Genomic DNA, 12,689 nt, shown 5'->3' with positions numbered 1-12,689 from the left:
ATATCAATCTTGGAGTCAGAAAAGAAACAAAAGAAAAAGAGTGGAACAAATTATTAAAACTCACAAAGGTGTTCTTCGTAAGTTTTTTAAAGCTAGCTCTTCAATTGAAAATTCAGTTGATCAATTGCAAGAAGAAAGTTAAGAAGAACTAAATGATCATGTAACAAATGAGCAGCAATCGAGTAATCAAGAAGAATTAAATAATCATGCAATCAACAAGCGGGAAGAATTGAGAGAAAATGATGATTATAATCCTGCAACGAATGAGTAGGAAGAATTAAGAGAAATTGATGATAATGATTTGAATGTAAATGACTTGACAATTTTATGTATTGAAAATGAGGTGTTAGAAAATTTTGATTTTGAAGACCTTATTGATGTTTTGCTTCTCAAAATGCTAGAAGATATAGATTTTTTCAATGATTATTTCATACTTATTTTTTTTTATTTGTAGGTATTACACTTTTTGGAGAAACTTAGGAAACATATTTTGTATGGTGTTACATTTTTTAAAAAATCTTGAGAAATAAATTATGTATGAAGTTTATCATATTTTAAATGAACTATATTGATTTTTTATGTTTTTCTATTAAATTATATTCAAATTTACGTTAGTAAATTTTTTTCCTATAGAGGTTACTTTTCTCTTTTCGTCCAAGGGCCCCCAAAAGTCAGGGCCGACCCTGTTCTTGCCTCTTCGTCTCTGCTTTTTCTTCTACGACAGCAAAAGCAACAGCAACAACGACTCTCAGTGGTTCCTCTTCTGCGGAGCGAGGAGTTCGGGCAGCGAATAAAGCTCCATAGCTCTTGGCGCGGTTGCCACGCTCGGACTGACTACTCCTATCCTCTATCTCAGACTACTCCTCTCCTCTATCGCTTTGACATTGATGTCTTTGACGGCATTGCGATGGCCCTCGTCGGCCTTCTCAATGTGGGGAATCACGGTGAAAGCATCTGTACAATTCTCCGGCCGCCTGGAAGACCTTCCGTGTCAGTGAATTGGACGATGAGGCGGCCATCGGTTGCATCAATGAGGGAAGACAGGAATAGGACTGTAAATGAACCAAGCGTTCGTGAGTAAGTTTGGTGTTCGACTTAGTAAGAGTTTATTTATCTTCATTCAATATACATAAGATTAATTAAACAAACAAGTTTAAACAACTTGTTAAATTAAATAAACAAACTTGAATATATATGCGTTCAGCTCGTTAACGTTCATGAACAATATTCGTGAACAACGTTTGTAAACAATGTTCACGAACCATATTTATTAATAAAACTCTTTTCAATATGTTAAATAAACAATAAAATAAAATAAATAAATATAAATTATCAAGCTCAATAATCAATCTAATAACTAAAAGTTTTAAACAATCAAACAAGTTTGAATTGAGAGCTTGATAACATTTAAACGGACCAAATTCAAGCCAAATTTGAATTAAGAGCTTGATAATATCTAAACAAGCTCATAAAAAAATAAACCAAATCAAATTTGAAAACTTATTTTAAAAATTTGGTTCATTTTAAACTCAATTTAATTACCTTATTAAATAAATTTGAACATTTGAATTTGCTCGTGTACCGCCCTAGATAGAAAGGGAAAAAAAAAACAAGCGCGCACAGATTATATTTTTTCAAAATCAGCAATTTTCTTGATTGTTTTATTCTTTTGCATGCGCCTACGTCATATTAATTGCGAGATATTCTTTACATAAAGCTCAAAAAAAATAATAGCATTAGCCTTTAAAATAATGTCATATTAAGGTGAGATTAGTGGGGAAGCAAATCAGAAGTTTTTCTACGAGTTTTAATCTTCTCTCTTTTTTTCATTTTATATTTATTTTTGAAAAAAAATATAGATTTTCTTCACCTCCGATAAATGAAATTTATTAGTGAATTTTTAAAAATGATTCACCTAATAAATTAATAGATAGCCTTGTAAAAGAAGCAAAACTGTAAACCATATAAAATTATAATATTAGCTTTGTTTTACTTTTTTATTATTTATATTTTATTTCCGTGACAAACTAATTTACATGACCAATCAAATTCATACAAAAACACTTTTAAACTACTAATGTTTATGATTTTTAGAAAAAGTATTTTTTTTAAATTACCATCATATAGATTAGGGGTGTAATCGAACCAAGCCGAGCCGAACTCTTGAATGTTTGAGCTTGGCTCGTTTATAATCGAACTGAGCTCGAACTTTATTTAACGAATATATTCATGGCTCACGAGCTTATTCGAGCTTTTATCGAGTCTAAACGAGCTTAATAAATATAAATCATAAATTAAAATATTCATTAAAAACTAAATTATATATTTAGGGAAAATTATAATAATATTATTAAAATTTATAATTTTATTGTAATAAATAAATTTAATATATTTGTCTATATTTTTCATAAGTAGAGTGTAAAATCTATAAATTCAATATCAAAACTATTATTATTTTTATTTAAAAGTTACTTAATGAGCTTAACGAACGTGTTCACGAGCTAACGAGCCGAATATTGCAAAGCTTGAGCTTGGTTCGTTTATCTTAACGAGCCTCATTAAACGAGCTCAAACGAGCTTTTATCGAATCGAGCTTCGAATAACTCACGAGCGGCTTGGTTCATTTACATCCCTAATATAGATTTGACATAATATAAAGAATAACTTAAATCTCTTTTTTTTTTTTTTAATGGAGCTCAACCATTTTATAATTTGGCAATGAAAATGTTAATCCCATATATGAGTTTTTTATGTTTGATATATTACCGTAAATATTTATAAAAATATATTAAAATGTATATTTAAATAAATATTTTTAAAAAAAACTTCATACTTAAAAATTTAATCTGTTGATTAATATTAATGAAAGAGCTCATTAGTGTGTTCAACCTTATTTGTTTTAATTTTTTATTAATAAATAAATATAAAGGAGCTCTTATCAAATTAAAACTAAGATTTCTTTAACATTCAAATCAACGTTTTCCAGGCAAAAGGTTAACCGCATGTATTATTCTCACAGTTTACTTCCACGAAAAAAAAAATTATACAAATATACAATGCTGACCTCGTTATCCAGAAAATATGAATCAGCAAGTTATTCTGGCACGAGCAATTCTTCACTGTAAGAAACCAATTTATACAAACAGACTCGTTAGTGAACAAAGCCTTTTACAGCATGATGATGATGATGATGATGATGATGAAACATGTTGCCTGTTGGCACAAGTGGTTACTCATAATTGAGGTTATACATATCAATGGCAATAGAAAATATACATCTACAAAGTGGAAGAGACAAAAAGAAAAGAAAAGAAAACATTGATAAATGCTATAATAACTTGCACCTTTCTGAGTACTAACTCTAAATCAATTCTCCGAATCATCTTTTGATTAAAGGCCAAAGTTGCAAAGTTGGAGAAAATCCATTTCACTGTCGACATACTTTGTCCAGAGATGCTTGTATTGGTTTAGGGCCACATCTAGCCATGGTTTCATGTTACCATCGAAATGAACGACCGCTGCATTCTGAATCTCGTCGAGACTTATGCTAGGGTTATAACCGAGACCTAGAACATGCCATGTCTTATCCAGTGGTTTTGTGGTAGTGTAGAAGGTGGCTAGTCCTGCTGGAAGAACTGATGCTTGATCCCAAAGAGTTCCATCCTCGTTCTGTCATTGTGAGCATTAATACAAATTCTAAATCAGGTATTCATTCGAAACATATGTTGAAATGGGCTTATAGTTCAAAGGATGGTTTACTGGGTGGAAACTGATAAGAGGGAGAGGAAAAGAGACACAAGATTTCATATGCTCCATCATGAATCAAATAATCTTTGTGCCACTTGCTGCTCCCTACTACTATCTTTCTGCCCAAGTAAATTCAGTCTAAGAATTCAATTCGGATAATAAATGCATAAACTACCTGGGCAATAATCTAGAGGAACAATATTGCCATACAGTTTGTGTAAACAAACAAAACAAAAAAAAGAACAAAATATACGTTTGTTGTTAACTGAAAAAATCACAGAAAAGGAATTCTTCGCTGACTAAAAATAGACTTGTCAAAATTAACATAGTTTTCCCTGTGATCATAAAAGATAGTTGTAGTCGTCTTATTATGACTTTACATCCTTATGTCTTGAAACATGGAAAATAAAAGAGCATGGAAACAGCATGTGACAACCATGTTGAGTCAATTTGAATAGGAAAAATCATTATATCCCACAACTCATTCTAGAGGTCATACGTGTGGTTTTAGGTTCACAATTCAAATAGAAACATATCAAAAATACTGCCAATAGGATCATCTTTGTAGAAGCACAAGGAAGCGCAATCCAACTTAGGATGTCAAGGCACTTAGCCAAAGAGTGTTGGTGCAAAGAGCACCAAAATCGAACCTATGTTTTGACGTTGACAAAGGTTCAGAGTTAAATCATGTTGTGATTGAATGGATTGATCAAGTGTGCAGGTAGCTCAATCCGGAAAGTCCTAGCAGGTGGACTGGATACTAGGTAGTGAAAGTCTCGACAAATCAAGGACACCAGGCAAGAAGTCCAGATGGATTAGTGGACTGGACATCTAGCAACATAGACTCGATGGGATAAGCGAGGACCTGATATCGAGTCACGAGAAAGTCCTAGCAAGTCAATGATTAGATGCTAAGCAGAGGAAGCCCAAACAAGTCTGGAGGACCAAATGTTTAGCAGATAAGTTGAGGTAAGCTCCTCGAGTGGAATGGTTTTTCTGAAAAGAACGGCAAGGATGAATCATCATTATAAGGGCCACCTTAGGTGTTGATCACTTGATCTGACTGAAGAAACCAACGGATATTTCTAAGTCGGGATCAAACAATCTTAACTGTCTAAATAACTCATCTATATTATATGTTATCTAACTTTGTTTTGTAGGTCTGTCCTAATTTTGTTTTGCAAAAAAAAACAAAGACCCGGGTGACTGAAGGGTTAGGCCAACCGAACATGGTGGTTCGATTAACCGATCTAGGCAGACAGGCACATATAAGATCGAGATTCAGTAAATAAGGAAACTAACTGATTAAGAGGATCAGTCGACCGAACCAATATGTAAAATAAACGGATATGATTGGATCACGCAGTAAAGGAAACCCTTGGGGTCCAGTTGCCTAAACAAATTCAGTCGACCAAAAACCCGGATTTTGTGGAATCCATCAGATCATATCGGAGCAAGCATGGAAAGGAGCCTGATAGAGATTCAATCGATTGAGCGTTTTCCCGTCGACTAGATGAAGACTATAAAAGAAGCGTCAAGGTCCGAGATTTAGTATCAATCCTCTCATTCAAAGCTTCAAATTTGTGATTCTGCTTTACGATCAAACGACGTCCGTAAGTGCTTCATTGACAACCAACAACCTATGCCAAATTGCTATTACTAAGTTGTTGGTAAATTTATTTTTGCATATTTTTATTTGTAGAGAGTAACAAGTTGTCCTATTCTCTATACCATCTGTACGAGGCTTTCTCCGCCTCCAAGAGATTCTCGGAAGGAGAAGATTAGTTGGTTGGCTGGTCGGAACGGTTCAAGGGATCGTGGGCTTTGGAGTCGTAATCGTTGGACTACGAACCAAGTAACCGACTGTGTATTTATGTTTTTTGTTTTCCGTTGCAACTTTGATTTGGTTTTAGGAAAAGAAAAAAAAAAATTTAAACGCGCGAGATTCATCACCCCCCTATCTCTTTCAATCCAATAATGAGTCCCGTGATACAAGGACAGCTAGAACTTCACTACTTATGACAACCATGTGGGATAAAATGGAGTAGGTGGATCTCATTGCTCTCTTATGACTCCTTAGTCCAACATTGCCAGGGTGCGGGACCAACTGGATATCAGGTTGAAGCCTAAGAAAGTCCAATCAAACCTCCCAAATGGCATTGAACTTAGCTGGAGAGTCATTGATACTCAAGCATGACCAAGAATCATATTAAGCTCTAAAAGGTGCTATCTATTTATCAAAGTTCAACAAAAGATTTGAAAATTTTAACCTTACCACCTGGGGAAGCATGGGAACGGACAGATTGAACATCCAATTTCAAGCATTCCGTCAGTGTGTTAGGCATGTTAAGCAATATGATGCAAGTTACAAGGTGAAACAAACTTATAAAATATTCTTGATCTTCTCCATTTTACTATGCCTTCTTCATTGTCCACACATGCTTCTTCTACTTCCTCTTCCTCTTCCCCAATCCAATCTGTTTCTTGTTCACTAATCTCCTCCTCCTCTTCTCTTTTTTTCCTCACACTCTTCCTCTTTACAGTTATTGTTGGTTGAGAAGAATAAGAGATTAGGATGAGAGAAAAACCTTAGGAAAGAAGAAATTAGTTGACGGAGGAGGATGTGGGAGTAAGACATGAAGATTAAAGAAGCTTAAATCAGAGGGAATATACCATTTTAGTTCTTTCTTTCCCTGCGGTTATCTGTCTCTTCATCATCATATGTCTCCCTATTTTCTTATCTTGCTTAGAAGGCCTGAAAGTCTAATCTAATATCACTCTAACTTCTACCATGGCAACGAAGAAACATGTCATCAATCTCACATAGGAACCTATTGCCAATGTAACTACCATGGATATAATATCCCATTATGAAGACATTATGTGGATAAAACATCACCAAGTGCCAAGCAATCACTTTCTATGAATTAATTGAGAAGAACGAGCTGTCAGATGATAAAAAGTTGGCAACAAAAGTTTGATTACCGAGTGCCAAGCAAGCCTATGTATGAAGAATGAGGGTTGGATAAAAATCTCCAGGTGATGCAAGCCACGCTACACATTTCAAGAATGGAGAGTGAGTATGAGAAGGGATGCTCTGAAAGATGTAGAGGCCACCTAGAACATAAGAGTCAAAATGCTAGAGATAGCCAAGCCACTTATGTTGCACATGTGAGGAGTTGCAGTGCTAGTGTTCAATTTTGGTAGAGCAACATTAATTCATTAATACGAAACTCATCCCAAACTTGAGAGATTTGAAACTTCTTCAACCATCTCATTATCAATTTGTTGAATCCACCTTAATCCAATAGTCAGCCTTCATGTTAACAAACAAGTACACATCAAGTGGTACACACTCCAAGGATAAGAGAAGAACTCATATTCTTATTGGAAAAGTGATGTCAAGGTGGTCCAACTGCCACCTTGAATGTTGTACATTATCTAAAATCATAAAGAAGGTGTTGAACCTTAAATGTTGTAGAAGTAGAGAAAGACAAGCGAAGATTTAATCATTCAAGGAGCTGGGAGTTGTGCAAAGTCAACTGATGTGTGATAATTAGATAAGATGGACAAGAATAAACGCCATACAATTTCTAATTTATTGCAAAAAAAAATCATGTTCCAGGAACTAAATTGGTGTTTCATATGATGTATGAATTGCTAAGATAAGTACATAAGTGAACAATCGGAAACAGAATACGATAAATACTATCTAAGTTTAATCTCAGCTATCATAGGAAGGAAAAAAGCTATATAGTGCATCAGAGCCACACGCAGAAAAAAGGGTTCTGATAGGAGCAAAAAGAAGGAACCAAATTCAAATAAAAATAGTATGAAGCTGCGCAGAAACACTCAAAGGAAGGAATTCTCACCAGGATCTGGTACTCGTGGAATTGCTCAGTACATTTCTCCCTTCTCCAGGCATCAAGGTCGAAGACGTTAACTCCGTAGGCCCAAGCACACGCCCGCGAGCTGAACCGGTTCTGAACTAGAGGATTTGAGAAGTTCAAGTACCTGTTATACCTCTTGAAACCCCCGAAGCACGTTTCCACAGCGCCGTTCACCATCCCATCCAGATCGACGCTCCAGAGGCCTGCCAGATCCTTCTGCACCACCACATCATCCTCCAGGAGAACGATCCGCCTCAGCTTAGGGAACATTTGTGGCAGGTAGAACCTCAGGTAATGGAGCACCGACAGGTCCCGCCGCCCACCCTCCAGCATCCTCACAACCGGCGAATAGGAGGCGTTCAAGAACCTAAACTCGGCGACAGACCTCACCTCCACCTTGGCACCGCCAGTCGGAGGCCGGCGAACGAACCAGACCTGCATAGCGGCCAGGTACATGGGGTCGGTGAGGACGTGGAAAACGTGCTTCCAGGGCTCCCTCGCATTCTTGATGGCGGAGTTGACCACCACTGAGACGGCGATGACATTGTCAGAGAAGATGGCGTAGTGGTAGAGTTCGGGATCGGCCGGGGCAGCCGCAGCAGCGTGGCGGTATGTCTCGGGATGGGCGATCCTCTCCTCCATGAGGCGCATGGCGAGGCAGTGGAGGCTCTTGGGCGTGGATCCCGCGGCGATAGAACCAGCGAGGGCTCCGAGCTTCTTGGCGCGGTGGAGCTGCTCGCGGACGGCAAAAATGGTATCGCGAAGCTTCTGGATCTTGATCTGGGTATCGAATGCCTCCTTGGACTCGGCGACGAGCTGGCGAGCGAACTTGACGCGGTCCTTGGCCTCTTTCTCGATGGCGCGCAGGGCGTCCTCATCGTCGAAGACGGTGCCTTCGAGTCGGAGGGAGAGGTCAGAGAGGGAATCGGTGAGGCCCTCGAATACGCGAAGCTGGCGGGAGGAGTCGAGTTTGAGTCGGCGGGCGTAGGCGGCGTAGGCAGTGACGAGGAAGGAGTGGTCGGCGGCCTGGCGGTAGATCAGGTCGACGCGGGCTCGGAGGGGGTCGGAGGCGAGGAATCGACCGCGGAGGGCGGAGGTGGGCGAATAGCGGGAGGGGGGTGAAGGGGAGGAGAGGAAGGCGGAGAGGGCGGCAAGGAAGAGGAGGGTGAAGAGGGCGGAGGCAAAGACCTTGTAGGAGAAGAAGGAGCGGAGGCTGGCGGAGGGGCGAGCGGGGCGGATTCCGGCCATGCCCGAAGTGGCTAGCGATGGACGATGGAATCGACCAGATCTGTCGAATAGGTGACACACTTCGAGGTGGTTTCTACGCGATAACTTTGGACACCGACAGAAACAGATTCAGAAGTGCGGATGAGTGCAATCCTAACTAACAGCATTTTAATTGAATCTTATCGCAACAGACCTTTAAAAGATAAAGAAAACTGTCCATGTGTCAATAATAATAATAATAATAATAATAATATAAATGTTTTACAAAATAATGTTATTATTTTAAAAAAAATTATTGAGTAATCTTTTTAATTTGTAGTATTCATTTATACAATATATTAGTGGAAATAAAATAACAGTTCTAATGCATGTAATGTTGATTTTAGGGGGGGGAAAAATCAAACCAAATTATTCATTTTAATTTTTTATAAAAAAAATGCCCCACACCATGATTCAAGTGCATAAAATTATCCAACTACCCTCAGTAATATTCAATATTAGTTCTATTATTATCTTCCTCCTAAACTCTGAATCAGTCATACACGTTAAAAAAAATTTATAATTGCTATACATATTATAGTAATTACGGTTTTATAAGCACTACAATACATATTGTGAATGTTAGATAAACAAGTTAAATATCTTATAGTAGTTATAGTTTTGTAATTATTATAATAATTGTAATAGTTAAGGTTTTATAGCTACTATAATACGAATATTTTTAATAGGTTAAGCAAGCAGTTATGAAATCATAATTGTTACAATATATATAGCAGTTGTGAAACCATAGCAACGTGACTGACTTAGGATTTAGATGGAAAATAATAATATGAATAGTATTGGAGGACATAATACATAGTGGGGTAGAGCACCTTTTTAATAAAAAAAAATTAAAGTGTGACTACCATGCTTTTACTGAATTACGTAGGGTAGTTTATAAATGATCAAATCATGTATCCACTTCCATTTTTGCCTTTGCTACTATTTCCAGTCAAGTTGAATTTTTTTTTAGCCAGTTTTGATCGATTCATGTTTAAAAAATTATTTCTCTCAATATATTATGTCAAATTGATATTTGATAGTATTTTTATAATCAAGGGAACTAGACGAACATATAAGAATTGATTTCATGTCATTTCGAGATCTCCAAGTTTATCAGCCGATTTCAACCAAAACCGTCTAATGGGCCTAGAGACCTCGAAATAGCATGAAATTAGTTTCTTTGTATTCATCTAGGATCCTGATTGTAAAAATACTATCAAACATCAATTTGACTAAATATATTGAAAGCAGTGAATTTTTAAACATGAATATGTCCAAAAAATTAATTTGTATTCAAAAAATCACTACTCTTAATGTATTGGGTTAAATTGATATGTGAGAGCATGAATATAATCATAAGAACTAGACAAACTCATAGGACCTGGTTCACATCATTCCGAGCTCTCTAAATTCATCAACTAATTTTGTTTGAAACTCTATAGGTTCATTCGGATAAAATCGATTGATGGACTTAGAGTACCTAGGATGACGTGAAACTGAGTCCTACGAGTTTGTCTTGTTCTTATGATTACATACATGCCCTAAAATATCAATTTGACTCGATATATTGAGAGGTAATTTTTTAAACACGAATTAGTTTTTCGGGCACATTCATATTTAAAAAATTACTGCTCTTAATATATTAGATCAAATTGATACTTGATAACATTTTTACAATCAAGAAAACTAGAGAAACACAAAAGAACTGATTTCAAGTCATTCCGATATATTTAGGTCCATCAGCTGGCTTTGACTGAAATTGGCAAAAATTGGCTGATAAACCTAGAGATCTCAAAATGACACGAAATCAGTTCTTATATGCTCATCTTATTCTCCTTATTGTACAAATGCACTCAAACGTCAATTTACCTAATATAGTAAGAGCAGTAATTTTTTGAACACAAATTATATTTTTCAGATATATTCGTATTCAAAAAATTACTATTCTCATATATTAGGTTAAATTGATGTTTGAGTGGATAAATATAATCATAAGAACTAGATAAACTCATATGACATAGTTTCACGTCATTCCAAGCACTCTAGGTCCATCAATCGATTTTGGTTGAGTGAACCTAAAAAGTTTCAGCAAAAATGCATTGATGTATATAGAGAGCCTAGTATGACGTGAAACTAGATTCTATGAGTTCGTCTAGTTCTTATGATTATATTCATGCCCTCAAATATTAATTTAACCTAATATATTGAGAGTAGTATTTTTTTTAACACGAATTAGTTTTTCAAATACATTCGTGTTAAAAAAATTAATGCTCTCAATATATTGGGTCAAATTGATAAAACATTTTTATAATCAAGAGAATTAGAAGAACATATAAGAAATAATTTCATGTCATTTTGAGTTCTCTAGATCCATCAATCGATTTTGACCGTGATCCTGTCCGAGCGTTCAGTCGACAGACACTGGGGGGCGTGGCGCTCTCCGCTGACTCCGACTGGTGAAGTGGATCTCCGGCGAACCTGCAAAGAAGCCGAGCCGGGAGGGGGTTCCCGGCAACAACCCTCCGACGCTCAAGTCAGGCGAAGAAGAAAAGAGGCAGAGTAACTGTGGCTACAGTGATGAGAATTCTCCTTACCTCCGTTGAAGTTTGGGGTCCTTATATAGGACCCCGGGGAGGCGCGGGCATGCTTCTCGATGCGTGCATGCTTCCCCAAACATACCTCCAAATGAGTGTGTCAGAAAAGTATGTCTGACGTCATTCCGCAATTGTCCGAGCATATCCCTGACGTGACAGTGGAAACTTCCACCGTACTATACTCTGTCCGGTCCGGCCGCAGACCATGCTGCTTGTCGGCGGCAGACATCTCGAGGATGATGTTACCAGCTGTCCCTTTCGTCTTTTTGCGTCTCTTGTCGGTTCCAGGGCCAAGCGGTCTGGCCGCTCGGCGCTCCTAGCACTCGAGTACGTGTATGTATTGGACCGAGCGGGAAGATCCTCGGTCTTGTGCTCAGATGGGATCGCACCTCAATGATCTGTACTTCGACCGAGCGATATGTCCGCTCGGCCCATAAGCTCCTTTACCTTAAGCGTCGGAAGCTCGACCTGTGGTCAAGCTATATTCCAATCGGCCTGGAGGACACCCTGCCGTCTGGTCAGATGTTCTATCTGCTCGGTAAGACCTTGGGGCCACCCCTATTGACCTTTGATCTCCACGTGTCATTGACCACCGCCGACGTGGGACCCCGTCCTTACCACCGGATCACATGTCTTCCCCTCAAGTCTAGTCGAAGGAGGCGCTAAGTCCGACTGACTGGACTGTGCTTCTTGGTGGCGTGTCTGCCACTCATCCACCGAGATTAGTGTCCGTCCGTCCGAGGACTATGCAAGTAGGCAACGCCGCTCGACGTGTCCCCGGTTGGTACTTGGAAAGTTTCGTTTGCCTGCCGTTGTCCCGCCGCTCCGGCAGCGGTCACGCTGATTATCCCTAGAAAACTCCTCGGCATTTGTGTAAATCACCGTCATTAATGCTGAGCACACGACCATGCTCGCATGATGGTGCCCATTAAATGCGACCCATGAGCGAGCGCCACGTGGTCGTGCATCCGTCACCGTTCACTCGAGCCGTCAGGTTTGATGTGACCTTTGGTTTTTTCGAATTCGACGGTTAGATCCCCTCCTTAGATCCCGTAACCTGGATCGGACGGTTCCGGTTGATCGAGCCCAATGTTTATAAGCATATCTCCTCTTCGGCCGCTTCGCGATATCGCGTGCGCATCCAAAGGCTTCTGCTTCCTCTCGTTCAGCGTTCCGGCGAACTCGTTGC

At 38.4% G+C, this 12,689-nt stretch overlaps 1 protein-coding gene across 2 annotated transcripts; it reads right to left on the bottom strand.

The window, feature by feature from the left end:
- Window positions 1–3,194: 3,194 nt before the first annotated feature.
- On the bottom strand, window positions 3,195–9,023 carry LOC121991964 (probable galacturonosyltransferase 9). Of its 2 annotated transcripts, XR_006114786.1 has the most exons (3): window positions 7,620–9,023; window positions 3,760–3,866; window positions 3,528–3,669 (listed from the first exon to the last, which is right to left on the bottom strand). XR_006114786.1 is itself a non-coding variant. In XM_042546051.1 (2 exons), exons 1-2 carry the CDS (start codon window positions 8,883–8,885, stop codon window positions 3,391–3,393), a joined length of 1,545 nt encoding a protein of 514 aa, XP_042401985.1. In that variant the 5' UTR covers window positions 8,886–9,020; the 3' UTR covers window positions 3,195–3,390. The 2 variants fall into 2 exon arrangements, 1 of the variants encoding a protein (XP_042401985.1); XM_042546051.1 differs by lacking the exon at window positions 3,760–3,866 and having other exon boundaries at window positions 3,195–3,669; window positions 7,620–9,020.
- Between the last annotated feature and the right edge of the window lie 3,666 nt (window positions 9,024–12,689).

This window comes from Zingiber officinale, chromosome 6B, assembly GCF_018446385.1.
Source record: "Zingiber officinale cultivar Zhangliang chromosome 6B, Zo_v1.1, whole genome shotgun sequence".
Lineage (NCBI taxonomy): Eukaryota > Viridiplantae > Streptophyta > Magnoliopsida > Zingiberales > Zingiberaceae > Zingiber > Zingiber officinale.
Note: the sequence above shows the minus strand (reverse complement) of the source record. Positions and strands in the feature narration are given on the sequence as shown.

Coding starts and splice junctions, on each gene's coding strand:
- LOC121991964 (XM_042546051.1), bottom strand. CDS start 8,885: ATGGCCGGAATCCGCCCCGCTCGCCCCTCCGCCAGCCTCCGCTCCTTC. Junction 3,670..7,619: donor TCCACGAGTACCAGATCCTG/GTGAGAATTCCT, acceptor TCACAATGACAG/AACGAGGATGGAACTCTTTG.